The 14,211-nt window shown below is 41.1% G+C and overlaps 1 protein-coding gene across 7 annotated transcripts in view; it reads left to right on the top strand.

The window, feature by feature from the left end:
• The window catches only part of nktr (natural killer cell triggering receptor), a 55,694-nt gene extending 42,309 nt beyond the window's left edge, over window positions 1-13,385 (top strand). For 6 of the 7 annotated variants that reach the window (XM_047018114.1, XM_047018112.1, XM_047018115.1 and 3 more), the window contains 11 exons: window positions 2,668-2,697; window positions 2,823-2,968; window positions 3,930-4,143; window positions 4,264-4,437; window positions 4,627-4,714; window positions 5,525-5,673; window positions 5,780-8,479; window positions 8,656-8,739; window positions 12,089-12,148; window positions 12,339-12,449; window positions 12,705-13,385. In XM_047018114.1, the coding sequence (XP_046874070.1) occupies window positions 2,668-2,697; window positions 2,823-2,968; window positions 3,930-4,143; window positions 4,264-4,437; window positions 4,627-4,714; window positions 5,525-5,673; window positions 5,780-8,479; window positions 8,656-8,739; window positions 12,089-12,148; window positions 12,339-12,449; window positions 12,705-12,774 (3,826 nt within the window). In that variant the 3' untranslated portion in view covers window positions 12,775-13,385. The remainder of the gene's footprint in view (window positions 1-2,667; window positions 2,698-2,822; window positions 2,969-3,929; window positions 4,144-4,263; window positions 4,438-4,626; window positions 4,715-5,524; window positions 5,674-5,779; window positions 8,480-8,655; window positions 8,740-12,088; window positions 12,149-12,338; window positions 12,450-12,704) is intronic. The other variant, XM_047018116.1, reaches the window with a different exon arrangement.
• The last annotated feature ends 826 nt before the right edge of the window (window positions 13,386-14,211 follow it).

The raw sequence follows: 14,211 nt of genomic DNA on the forward strand, positions 1-14,211 counted from the left end.
GACGTATTCTGGGTTTGATATGATGCTAGATAGGGACGTCCACACTTAATGTGAGCGTGCATAGCGCGCAAGCGGCATTTTTGGCCTTATTTCAGCGCAAAATTGTTTATTGAGCTTTATGTAAAATACACATTGCCGTTTTCCAATTGATAAAACCTTGTCCAGTGAAGGTGATGTCTTTACCATTTCTGGCTCCAAATTGTCGACAGGAGAAGCAGAAACATGCATCTAGCTTGGCTGAGTACTCTAATCAAGTTCGAGAGCGTTACCTAAGTTGGTTGGATGTAGGTTGAATGCTCGAGCACCTTGGCTGAAAATGCGCATGGGGTATGTTTGCAGAACCGCCTGCATTGGAGAGCTGTCATTAAAACCATGCTCGCCTTCACCCACAGCAGCGGTTACATTAGTACCGAGAGACAGGGAAGTGCTTCCACTAGGACAAGATAAAGGGTTTTTGTACAAACACACACGCAAAGAACAATCGGTGACTAACCAAGCTAAAAGACTACTGTACTGTTAAAGAGGTCAATGACTGATTTTATAGGGTATTTCGCACTGTTCCTTAAGGTCCCCGAATAGGGTATGTAACATTGTTAGGGCTGAAAATTGTCTGGGTGCTGTTCTCTGGCCCTAATGCAACCCTTGTTGTAGGGCAGACAACAAGGCTACTTGAGACCTGTATGCTTTGGCTTCGATTTTTGTTGTTTCCCCTTCGTTGCTAATTTTAATATTTTGAATATATCCTTCCTTTGCATTTTGCAGAACCTTCTGCCTTGATCTGGAATATATCGCGGAGGCATTACTCCAAAAATCCTCACTCACACTGACAGCTATAGAGCTTATCCCCGTACTCGCCATGGCTTTTGGGTTGACAGTTCCGGGAATTGTGTCAGACGTAGCAACAGTAACTAAGGGGGCGGGGTCCTGGGGAACGGTCAATTCAATCATATATTGACATACCAAGGTGAAATTGTTTATGGTACTTCAGAGTGATGTTGTCTTGAACCCTATTAGGTTTGAAAAACCATAAAGTCAAAATTATATTTCATTTATTGACACTAAGATATTGAGGCAATGTGTACATTTGCATAAATACACACCTTTAAGCCATTTTGTGTTGCATTTTTTATTCAATTTGACCCTTTATAAAAATATGTATTCTACACATCTGTAACAAATTTCAAGTCGCTTGGATCTATGGTTCATAAGGAGAAGGGTTCTTAAGGTTGAACCAAATTTGACAGTACAAGAAAAAAGTCTGACAATATGGGTCCTTGTCCCACATTTGGGCGTGTTTTATAGCGCCATCTATGGGCGCACATTGGCCACTAGCCGTGTGGGAGTAGTGAGGGACCTGTTGTATCATTGGGCCGAATTGGAAAAAATCGGGTCCCGGACTTTGAGCTATTACGCCATTTAGCGGAAAAAGAAGAATAAGAATACTAACAAAAACAATAGGTTTCCTCCAACAGGAGGAACCCTAATTAAAATTGAAACAGAAGTATGAAATTGCAGGGTTTAATATTAAACACCAATGCTACACTTTACTATCCGTCTCTTTTTCATACCTTCAACATGTAAAATATTTGGCTGAAGTCAGAAGGAGCTGGGGGGGCACGGCAGAAAAAGTCAGAAGGCGCTGGGGCTGGCAGAAATCTGGGGGAGGGCGTAGCCCCCCCCCTGCACCCCCCTGGATCCGGCCCTGTTTGTTACATTACCATTTATTTTTGTGTACAGTTTGTCTTCGTCATCAAACACCATCAGTTCATGAGAAAGGCAGCAATAAAAAAAAATATTGGGTCTTTACTTTTTCTGCTTTTACTTTTGGATGAGCCCTGTTTCTCTTTTGAATAGAATGTGTGGTATCATTTTGGATTGAGCATCCTCTTCCCCCTTTCAGCGGGCAATTAGAACGACAATCGTGCAGAGATACATGGATTCGTTCGTTGTGCCTACAAATCAGTTACAATTTCTCTTTTGCCGTTTTTGTGTAAAATTTGCAGAAACTCTAGCATCCTGCTCTTCAAAGGTAATGTCTCTCCAAGGCTGTGTTTCTCATTCTCGTGTATCATGAGTATTTGAGTTCACTTTTGTAAAAAAAAAAAAATCAATCTCATTACGTTCTATGATAGTTGGTTGTTTTACAATGATGCCAAAAGCAGAACATGGCAAAGAAGATGGACCGTACGACTCAGTAATCCTATGAAAAAATCCAGAACTGATGGATCTACTGTACATAATGTGTTATTGGGCCTGGAAGAACCAGTTTTTATCAAAACACAATTACAAAATTGAATGATGTCGATATATATTTCTGAAATGGTCTTATACATTTTCATACTGTTTTCAAAATGGTAGTTTATGTTAACTGTTACAGTACATAGTACAGTGTACTCCAATATACAAACTTGTTTATCTGTCCAATTATTTTGCCGATACTGCATCTGTCCTAAATAGTTTATTTACTGAGAGAGTAATGATTTTACATATCTGCAGAGGAGTGAAAATCACCCACATTATGCCAGTTTTATTAGAAGTTATCTTGTTTGGTTTATTATCATTCTGTCCCTCTTTTCTCTCTCTACATGTCACAACGACCATATTTTGTTGATGGCCTGACCTGTGTCAATGTATGACTTGCATCTCCTGATTCTGATTCTCCTGCAGCACAACTAAATCAGCACCGCATCTAGATGGGTGCGTTTGGCTTTTTCTGAACTACATTATTTTGTCTGATTTGTAATATTAATTGTACTTTAGTCAAATTATAGTGACATTTCAATCAATGTAATACAGCCCAAACTGTCTTAATGTCCCTGCAGAGTCCATGTGGTATTTGGATTAGTCATCTCAGGTTTTGAGGTGATAAAGAAAATAGAGGGGCTAAAAACAGATTCTGCCAGCAGGCCCTATGCTGATGTCAGAGTGATTGACTGTGGACAGCTGATCACAAAGTCTGCTAATGATGGTAAGTGAATGTCTCTCTCTGATCCTATATTTCTTTAGGGCTAATGTTTGACCGAACGCAATTAAATAGTAATTTTTGCCCCCATAGTCAAGCACACAGGGCTGTATTTGTTGATCAAGCTGTGAATGGCTCTGCTCAACAATAGATTTCAGAGTCTTTATAAATAACCTTGTGGCTGATGTTGCCCACAGCATCAATGTAACTCATTTTAAGAGAGAGATCTTCTGTAAGAGGATAACATTTTGATACAGGTATGTAACCTGAGTATTAGTGATGCAGTCTGCATGGAGTGAAGTTGAACTATGTTCTCAGACTACTGTTAACTAGGGGTGTAACAATACACTCAGCTCAGGATTCAATATGTATCACGATATCGTGTGTACAATACAATACATATCGCAATATTTTGAAAAATATTTTAAATTAAACTGAAATTCACTTCACAGATGTATTTCCAAAACATTAAACAGTTTCAATAATTGTATTTGTTGTATATACAATTTAGCGATTTCTGTGAATGCAATGAATGCACGGATTACGCGGGTGCAGAGTAAGTTGCGTGTTGGTAACTCAACCAATAGGATCAAACAGATGTCGTATTGTAAAAATATTGCCATAACTCTACGATACATATTGTAAAGATGTTGTATTGGGATATATTGTTTCACAATATATTGTTACACCACTACTGTTAACGCTTTTATGGACCTCCAAAATGACAAGCCGTTTTAGCAATGCTCCAAGCAACGGAGAAGCCGATAGTATGGCTTCATAATGCCAGCCTAGAAATAACTGCTGGCGTTTGAACTTGTCATCACCTTTCAATCATTAATATTGTGATTTTAAATGAATCTGGTCGAGGTGCTTACAGTATACCCTTAAATCTCAATCTATTCTCTGTATTGCCTGTAAATAAAGAATGTAGAAGCATCTAATAGGACTCACTGTACATTTTTCACAGTTCTTGAGACCAAGAGAAAAAGAACATCCTACTCTGCAGACTCCTCCCTTAGTTTTCAGGACACTTCTAAATCCTCCTCTCCCATGGAGTCTGATAGTGGATCAGACCAAAAACAAAGACACCGCAAGAGCAGCACCAAGAGCAAGCGGTCAAAGAGAAGGGGCATGTCGAAACGGGGGACCCCTAATGATGGAGCACCACCTACCATAAGAAGGTGCATTTTCATAGTTGATCCTCAAACATTCACTCCACAACAATGCAAGGTGACGTCCCACCTGAAATGAGGAATTCGTATAATATTTTGTTTAACCAGTTTCTTTGCTGTCTTACAAAGGCCTGTGGATGGACACATGGTGGGGGCAGAAGAAAAGGAAGGAGAGTATGGAGAGAAGGAGCAGGGTGTGAGGAGAGAAAAACCTGTAGTTCGACCAGAAGAGATCCCACCAGTGCCAGAGAACCGTTTTTTACTTAGAAGGGACATGCCCACACAGGAACAGAAGCCATACATGTATGTGTTCATGCTGTTAGCAATATGTTTACCACAGGGACAGGGCAAGTTACATTTTTGGGAATTACTATTAAATGAGTGATAAATGAAGAAAGTAGTTTTGTCAAACAAAATATAAATATTAACTTTTATCAATTATAAAAAATAACATTCTAACCATTGAATGAACATGACATTGATTTTTTTCAGTATGGTTCAAGAAGCATCTACCCTTCCAAATGACGTAAAACCGACAATCACAAAATCTGGACGTAAGATCAAAGGCAGAGGGACAATGGTAATCTCTCATTCCTGTCTAAATGCTGCAGCTTTTATATTGCTCAGTTTAACTCATTTTGATTGTTAGATAAATATTTGAGAATATTTGTTCACTGCTTCCATGGAAAAGGTTCAAATAAAAATATCCCCTCCCAGTGTTTCCCCACACATACACAAATTTGTGGCGATGCGCCACAGATTCAACACCGGCAGCCACATATTGCATTTCGTTATAATTCTTTTTTTTAATGCTATCTAAAACATGCAGTGTATTAGTTCAGCTGCATTTCCTTTCCCTGCTCTCCCTCCATCTCTCTGTCACTCACGCGTCTCTCACATACACACACACACACACACAACGTCAGCACACGTTAGCAACGATGCTATGCGATATCAGCGAGCCTTCAGCATTAATACCGTAGTTAAGTCTAGGAAAGTTTAGGTTACTTTTCGCTAGGTACTTACGAACATGTCTTAGTCTGCTAGACAAGTGGGTTCCCCATCGTTCTTTTGGTGAGCAGTCTCACAAGCCCTACTTACCTATTGTCATGGAGCTGACCAGCTAAATGGTTATTTAGCACTAGTGTTGCTACCTGCATATATGCAGAAATTGTTTACAATATTTTCAGGCTTCCACCAGTGCTGTTCAAGCATAAAGACAGGGTTAGGGAGAGAGAGATTCGTTAGGCATTGAAGAAAGAGTAGGAGAGGAGGACAGCGTTCAACATAGCTAATACATATATATTTAATAGAGAAACAGTTCTGTGTAACTAATGACCCCCCCCCCCCCATTTTCTGCTGTTCTATTGGTGGTTGATTCTCTCTGCAGAGGTATCATACGCCACCAGGGTCGAAGTCCCACTCTGCGTCTGAGGAAGAGAGGGGACACAGTGAAACTCCACCACACTGGAAAGAGGAGATGCAGAGAACTAAGAATTATCAGCCTCCCAGTGTTGAGAAATGGAGCAAAGGAAAAAAGTATTCAAAAGTTTTAAAATATATCCAGATTGTGAAAATACATATTTAATATTATAGGGATCCATAGTCAGACCTTTTACTGATAGTATATGTTTTATTTTAACAGATTTAATGACCGTTCTTCGAGCAGATGGGATGAAAGTGACTCTGCATGGTCTCTGTCAACCAGATGCTCATTGGACGACAGCTCTGAGAGGTCCAGCCAGAACCACAGACGCAAGAAAGTAAAAAAAAAGGCTAAACGCAAGAAGGCTAAAAAGCACAAACATGCCAAGAGACGCAAAAGCTTCAAACGCAAACCTGTTGTCTCTGAGGCTGAGAAGTCCCTGTCCTCGGGTAGACACTCAAAGGTTTCCAGTCACCCTGAAAGTGTATCCCAATCGCCATCCCACTTTCAATACACACAAAGATGGTCCCCTAGGAAGAAGAGAGGCAAGAGATATCGGTCTTCCTTGTGTAGGGAATCGCAGTCCAATTCTCGGTTGTCCTCTCTCAGTCGTTCCAGATCTCGTGGGAAGATTAGCTCCTATTCAAAGTCTAGTTCCAGAAGTAGATCGACGTCTCGGTCTCGAGCCATATCCCGGTCACTCTCTAGATCAAGATCTAGGTCCAAGTACAGTTCATCAATATCTCCAAAATCCCCCAGAATGGCCAAGCTTGCCAACATTGGCAAACCAAAGCCAGAGAACCTGGTCCAGGAATCAGTCAAGTGTGGAGAGATCAAGACTACATTTGTCACTTCCACCCCAACCCCTGAAATTACCCCTGTCATCCCCATGAGTGACAGTCCCCCACCTTCACGCTGGAAACCTGACCAGAAGCCCTGGAAGCCTTCCTATGTGCGCATCCAGGAGATCAAGGGCCCAAAGATGGACACAACTTCTCTAGGCATTTTTGAGCAGGCCGCCAATAGTTCGAAAGAGGTCAAACCCTTGATTACTCAAAAACAATACCCAGAAAATTCCCACAGTGAAAGGAGCCAAAAAAACAAGAGGCACAGATGCAAGAGATGGTCACGCAGTGGGTCGTCCAGAAGCAGTACATACAGTCGATCGTATCGTCAATCCAAAAGTAGGCGGAGATCCAGGTCTAGGTTGCGATCTCCTGGTCATTATGACATCCTGTCATCCTCTCACAGTAGGTCTGACTCCAATGACTCTCGAAAGAGAAGCAGTTATAAAAGAAAGTCTCTAGACAAAGGATGGAAGTGGTATTACAGTGCTCTGAAAAGAATCTATAATTTAGATAAGTATATTACCATCCCCAATACTTCAAATCCTATTTCAGAGTCTGTTGATGAATCAAGGAGGGAATGCAGTCCTGATCTCAGACGCACCACCTCAACGGGATGCAGTCCTTTGAAACCGTCAATGGATGGCCATTCCCAGGAAGAGGAGGCAAAACATATGTCATTGCCATTGGAGAAGCACAATAGTTTATCTGAAATGGATGGTGACGGGGAAAAACTTGGCAAAAACATCAATCACAGACCACGAGGGAAAGCTGACAAAATTATTGATAAGAAGTTGACAGCTCATGTAGGGTGGGATTCTGAGAGTGAATCTGTGAAAATGCAGAACAAGATGGTAGCCGCTGAGCATAAGCATGTCCCACAGAAAGAGGAGGGTGAGGCCAGTTCAGAGTCAGAGAAAGACAACATTGTGCCTTTACACATCAAATTGATAAAAAAGCCTGAGAGGGAAGCAGAAACGGAGAAGTACAAGATCCGTAAGAAGGCTAAACGGAAGCATAAACACAAGAGGAGAAGCGTCACAAAACTAAGCTCTCACAGATTGAAGGAAAAGAAATCCAAGAGGAAATTTCAGAATCTGAGAGAAACATTCCACTGGCAGCCACCACTGGAGTTTGGGGAGGAAGAGGAGGAAGACGATTCTCAGAAAGAGAAATGTCCAAACCAGAAACTTGTCTTTGTTAAGGGTGACTTAGCAAGAGATGTAAAAAGAAAACCAGGCAAGTCTCCTGGCCTTGAATATGTCTGCCAGGGCAATAATGTTTCAAAACAGCCAAAGCCTTCTTGTACGGAATACCAGCAAGAGATGACCAAAGAACTGAAAGCAAAACAAAGTGTTCAAGCTAACTCAAAACAATGTGCATGCAAAGATATCTCTGATAACAAAATGGGAATTTGCAGTTCACATTTGCCAAAGATGCTTGATAACACTGAGTCCTTAGATGATATGGAGCTCTGCAGCCCAGAACGCAGCACCCCTGAGCCTCCTGTTCTTTCAAACAAACTACATGAAAATACTTTCACAACCTCCTCGCACAAACGAACACATGATTGTGATACTCTGCCTCGACCTCTTCTCAATCAACAACAGTCTTTAACCTCGGGGTCCACAGATATGGTAGCTAGCGGAAAACATGGAGAAATTGTCCAAGGAAAAACTACCAGAGCTGTATTTGACCTCAAATGGAAGCCTCTAAAAGGAATGGCAGCTGTCCCAGCAGAAAACCCAACCCCAGTGGCTGTAAAGAACACAAGAACACAGGAAAACATGGCATCCCAAGGGTTCAGGATAGAAATTAAAAGTAAAAGCCGGGTCCGGCCGGGATCCTTATTTGACGAGGTCCGAAAGACTGCCAGACTAAACCAGAGGCCCAGGAACCAAGACAGCTCCAGTGAGGAGAGATCCCTATCTGAGACTAGAAACAGGGGAGGGTCATGGAGCCGGTCCCCCAGAAAGTCCGGCTCAGTCTCCAGCCAAAGGTCCTTTTCCAGAGGCCGGTCAAAGTTCTACAGCAGATCCAGGAGCCGGTCATGGAGCTCCAGCTCTTCTTCAAGGTTGGAGAAACATTTATGTGGTGGAGTCTACTGAAAGGATGATTAGCTTTATTGATTTTGGTCATTTTCGCACAACTTGGCTACAGTCTGTGCTTGATTTTGTTTTATTATTGAACTTCATATTATGGCCTTAAAATATCTCTGTAATTGTTGTAAAACGATTTTCTTCACCCTAGGAGTCACACCAGTAGTCGAAGGAGACACAGTCGAGTGCGGTCTCAGTCTCGCAACAGTACATATGGCAGTTACAGGAGCTGCAGGTACAGTGCTGTCTTAATCCATAAGTAGACTACAGAACTCTTTTACCAAAAAATATGACATCCCTCCTCATCATTGAGAACATAATATACACGCCTGTAGTACGAATCAAGATCAACATGCTCTGGATTACTTTAAGTTACCCGGCTACACAAAGCCAAACAATCGCAATCACGATAAGCTTATCACAATGGCAGTTATCAACTCTCTAACTCAACCCAGATTTTTCCAATCTAGAGACGTGCGCGTTCACATAAAGGGGTGGCAGGGTGGCCGTGGGTCCTTAAAAAGTCTTAAATTCTGATTGGATGGGTCTTAATTTCTTTTGTGTCATGTCGCTGCGAAAATGCAGGCAATCTGTTCTGCCAGGTCAAAAAAAAAAATTGTAGGCAGCATTGTCTATGGTTAGGTCAGAGCGTAGCCTACTGCGCAGATTTTTATGACGTAAAGCATCGGCAATACAGGTAATACAGCAATGGTTGATAACCACTCAACTTAGAAACATGGGGAAATGAAAGTTCAATTACAAATGGCTTGAAAAGAACAAGTATTCTTGGTTAAGATTGGTGCCTCGAAATGCTTATGACGCGAACTGCGTGTCGGAAGAATTTCAAACTTGGGACAATGGGGATCAGAGCGATGGAATCGCACGTGAAGAGCATAAAACACAGAGACTACGTGAAGGCACGCCAGCAGCCTGCAATTGCTAGTTTATACTCCACCTTTTCCACCACTAGCAACACTACAACGCTGGATGTTCCGATAGGAAATCCAGAGCCAACAATGCCATCTGACCTCTGAGCAATAATTACACACATTTAGTCAATGTTCTTAAACGCAACTGATTGGTGTCATTTTACACTGTTCATTTTGAACAGACATCAGTGTGTTTATTTGGAAAGATTACTGTATATTTCCACTTTTGATTTGTGTTTCCATTGGAAGTTTGGTCTTAAATTTCATTTAGAAGTGGTATTAAAAGGTCTTAAAAAGTCTTAAATGTAACTTGTTTGTACCTGTAGACACCCTGGGTGGTGTTTGCACTGCATGTCCAATCGCAAACATGGACAAAACAACAGACGCATATTTCACGCAAGAGGACACAACAATAATCTGAAACTAATAGTCATACGTCAGTATGTGTGCCATATGTGGTTGCTGAATATTGATCAAAAATGCCATTTACTTTCTCAAGTGGAGGTCCTAGATGATCAGGAAACTGTGTCTGCCTGCTCAGAGAGCATTTTGGGGGTACACCTTTGAGGTTTTTTTTACCACTTGCAACACAAAGTTTGAGAGTGTGTGAACGTGTGGCTGTGATTGGAGTGTCTGTAATGACTTGCAAATGGTGGTGGTCTGAACATGAGACACAAGTCCTTAAAGTGCTCTTTTCAAATATGACTCAATTGATAAAATTGCCATGGTGTTAAACTCAGTAGGAAGAGGAACTTCTTCCTCCCCCTGAGCCTAGGGCCTCCTAGCCTGGTTGCCAGCCCAAATTTAGCCCCGCCCAACAAAAACATTTGGTTGGGAAGTTGGGTCTGGGATAGCTCGGTTGGGGAAAAAAGAATGTCCGAACAGGAGCTGTTCGGACCAATCAAATTGTCAGGGCGGGCTTTATACGATGATGGACAGATGATCAACAGTAACGTAATCAACCACGTCACCAAAGAGCGCTTGGGTTGAATTTGTTTTCAGCAAACAACATACTACGTTGCTCTGATTGGTTGTTGGTATATCCAATTGAGCGAAGAGGCATTTTTTTAACGAGTTTGGTTGAAACACGCCCCATACTCACAGCCCAACGGAGCGGTTTCAGACTCATATTCTGACTAGAATTATGAGTATGACAACGTCTGGCTAAGGGCCTCCACTTCAAGGCCAAGACAAAGACACGAGGGAGTCAGATGGCTGAGCGGTTAGGGAACGGGGCTAGTAATCTGAAGGTGGCTAGATTGATTCCCGGCTGTGCCAAATGACGTTGTGTCCTTGGGGAAGGCACTTCACCCTACTTGCCTCGGGGGGAATGTCCTTGTACTTACTGTAAGTCGCTCTGGATAAGAGCGTCTGCTAAAATGACTAAATGTATAAGCGATAAACCGTGAAACACAGTAGTCAAATGGACACCTTCAACTTTCTCCAAGTGTGCCTTGCAAAGAGACAATGATCTTTATTTGTTTCAGGTTGGAGCAGACAATGTGAGGGCCCTGTATAAAAGAACCCTGGAGCTCGATATAGAGTATAATAGGCTCGATATAGAGTATAAGAGGCTTTTAATAAAAAAAACAAGGCTGGAGGTGGAAAAACTGGAATATGAGAAGAGAAAGTTCATGACTGAATGAATGACACTAAACTTAGTTACACTGACATTCTTTTTCTGTGTTCCTAGGAAAGGGAGAACACATGAGAATGTATTTGTTAAACTTTTTTTTACGTTTTGGTCTTTTATACCTTTTTGTGGCTTGTCCCTAATAATTTTTTGTTGTGCCTTTGAGTCTTTTGTGGGGGTTCTCACCATTTCTTTTTTTCAATGTCCTATTTATTGTTTTTGAAAAATGCTATAAAAGTGAATGAAACATCCAAATTCAATGAAAGTAGTGAAATGATTGAAATGTTTTGGTTGAAGGAAACCCACATTTCTGATATGGAAATACCGAAAATGGGTCAAAGCAACCCAAGGACAACAGAAGGGGTTAAGGGGAGACACCCCAGTGAATAGGGATAACATATCAACATGACACTACATAAAAGTACCCGTAGCGAAATAACGCAACGCTATGCATACAGTCTGTGGGACTGTGAGCGCATGGCTTCGATGTGTCGCATTGGCAACATACGGCTCAAGAAGTTGGCAAGGATAAGTAATTCCCTCTGTTGAGAATCTATATCTTTCATAAAAATTATCATCAGGGAATGCCAGGTTTCATCAGGTTTTGTCGGTCTCTAAATGTTCTGGCTCTTCTGAGCGCCCCTCTCACTATCCAAGCTCCACTGAGACTCACAAGAATGAGTTAATGGGCGGGGTTTTATACTGGTTGATCTCTGATCTATTACTTAACCTGCTCCCGACCAGGTTAGGCGTTCAGCATGTGTTACCATGGCAATCTACCCCAGTAACAAGTGATCCACCATCGTGATATAGAAAACCCTGGGTTGAACCTGAAGTTACCTCGTTAACACCAAATCTTGATTTGTAGTACAGGCCCCAGGTAAAACTGTCTGTCACACGTACAATAAGTTTATGTTGCATGTCTGCAACCTATAACTGCCTGTCAAATTCAAATGGTGGTTTTCTGTATGATTTACAGTACAGTAGAGTGGCTGGTAAATTCTTCTCATTTGTTCCTTCAGTCGGACATACAGTAGAAGCCATTCTAGGAGTCGCTCGTACGGGCGGCATAGGAGGTCCAGGTATAAACAATACATTTACAGTCACCAAATAAAACATAATAAAATATGAAAACAATGTTGTCTGTCCAATCAACACTGCACATACTCATAAACAGTCTTACCATACTGGTTGGAATAAATAGCTACTTAGTGTGATAAAATTCTGTAGTGCCAACATCACTGGTGATTTTTTACTTGTGTGGTTATGCAGGTCAGACTCCAACTACAGCTACTCCAGTCGCAGCCGGAGCCGGAGCACAGGCAGGAGATATGGAGGTCATAGACGGAGTACCAGCTACAGAAGCTCAAACCGCCACTCCAGGTAAGAGGACAGTCCTCATAAAGACAACCCCCCCCCCCCCCCCCCCCAAAAAAAAAAAAAAAACTAAACAAAAAAACAACATCTTGGCAGGTGACAGTCAACAGCTTAGCCCTCTAGTTAAGTGTAAGCCACAGTATATATAAAATAACATTTTGTTCTCGTAAAATCTTTAGCCTCGAACTCCGGTGAATCCTTTCTTCTAAACGGAATGATACACTGAGCACTTTTTCTCTTCTATTAATTTCCTTCCCATAGGTCTTCTTGCTCCTCCAGTCACAGCTCATCCAGAGATGGACGTCATAGTCACAGTAGTAGGTACAGCTGATTTGTCTGTCCCCCCAGACTGTGCAGAGTTTTTCTGTTTGTTTTCATGTAATCATTTAACCTGTATTGCTTTGTACAGGTTCTCCTTTGTAAATTAAAACAAACTATATTAAATGTCTTATGTTGTACTATATTATACTTACTTCATATAGGGGGCAAAGTTATAACAAATAAAATAATAATAATTGTGAGTTATTCCAAACTGTAATTTGACTGGATTTTAAGGAATTCATCTTGGTTTTATACACTGAACAAACTAAATGTAACATTACAAACTACTATGATGTCGAGCAAGTTCTTGTAAGTGTTTGATTTACCAGTGGGTTTTGAACTATTGGTTATCACAGCATGTGTGATATGCATGCATGTATAATGTGGATGAATACCTTACACTGCACCGTTCGAAAGGTCTTTCTACAAAAGGGAAATTACTTTTTGTAAATTTGATGTCATGCTCCCATTTCTTTAAAGCTATGGTTATTTTGTCAGTACTGCATTGTTTGAGACTAATATATCTGATTGTATTATGAATGTAATAATGACGTATGCTGTCAATGAAATTGTTGAATTGTTTTCAACATCTTAAGGGAATAAAAAGCCTTTGTATTTTGAGTCTTTGTTGAGTACTTTTTCATGTAGACATCTTTAACTAATGATGGCATTAATAAACAATTGTTTATTAACATAGAAGCAAAATCGGCAACTCCAGAATAGCCTACGCCTTTTGCGCCATCTGCTTTCCCCCCTAGAATTGCGTATGTAGCCTACCTTAAAATGGTTCATTTTTATCTTTAGACATTAAAGAGACAGTCTCTTAATATGTCATGAGGGAAATATTGTCAATATTTTTGAAGACAGTCATTGTGTAAACTTACAGTAATTATGCAATTAATGAACACGCAGCCGGCAGACAGTCTAGTGAAAGGGAGGGAGTTCTTTATTAAGTGGACTTTTTTTTGCAGTTTTCCCCCTCATGTTGTATTTAATTATGACGTGAAAAAAAACTTGCTTAATTCGAGACATTTAGCAGGCGGGGCCCTATCTACAGGCCTGCGTTATCAGAGGCAACAATCATTTTATCAACATCTCATGCAGTTCGATGTAAGACGTTTGTTGTCTTACGTTTGTACAACCCATAATTTAAGTCCTCTAAGCCACTCTATCAAAAAGATGGGGTCAAACAAATGCTTTCAATTATTAACCAAGGCCAGAATTAACTGATGTCTGTTGGAAACCCGGAATGTTCACCTAGCTATAATACCACTATTTGCATCAAGTCGTTCTGGTGCGTGAACTGCTAGTTAATCCTGAATTGTAAAGGGGCCTCCTCTTAAACTATTTACCGACTCACCTTATCGCTGCTAGCAGTTTGAAATGCAAGAACAATCAGGGCAAAGTATGTTAGGCGGAATACTCGATAATAGTTACTTGTGTGGTG

The sequence above is a fragment of the Hypomesus transpacificus genome, unplaced genomic scaffold (assembly GCF_021917145.1).
Source record: "Hypomesus transpacificus isolate Combined female unplaced genomic scaffold, fHypTra1 scaffold_91, whole genome shotgun sequence".
NCBI classification, from domain to species: domain Eukaryota; kingdom Metazoa; phylum Chordata; class Actinopteri; order Osmeriformes; family Osmeridae; genus Hypomesus; species Hypomesus transpacificus.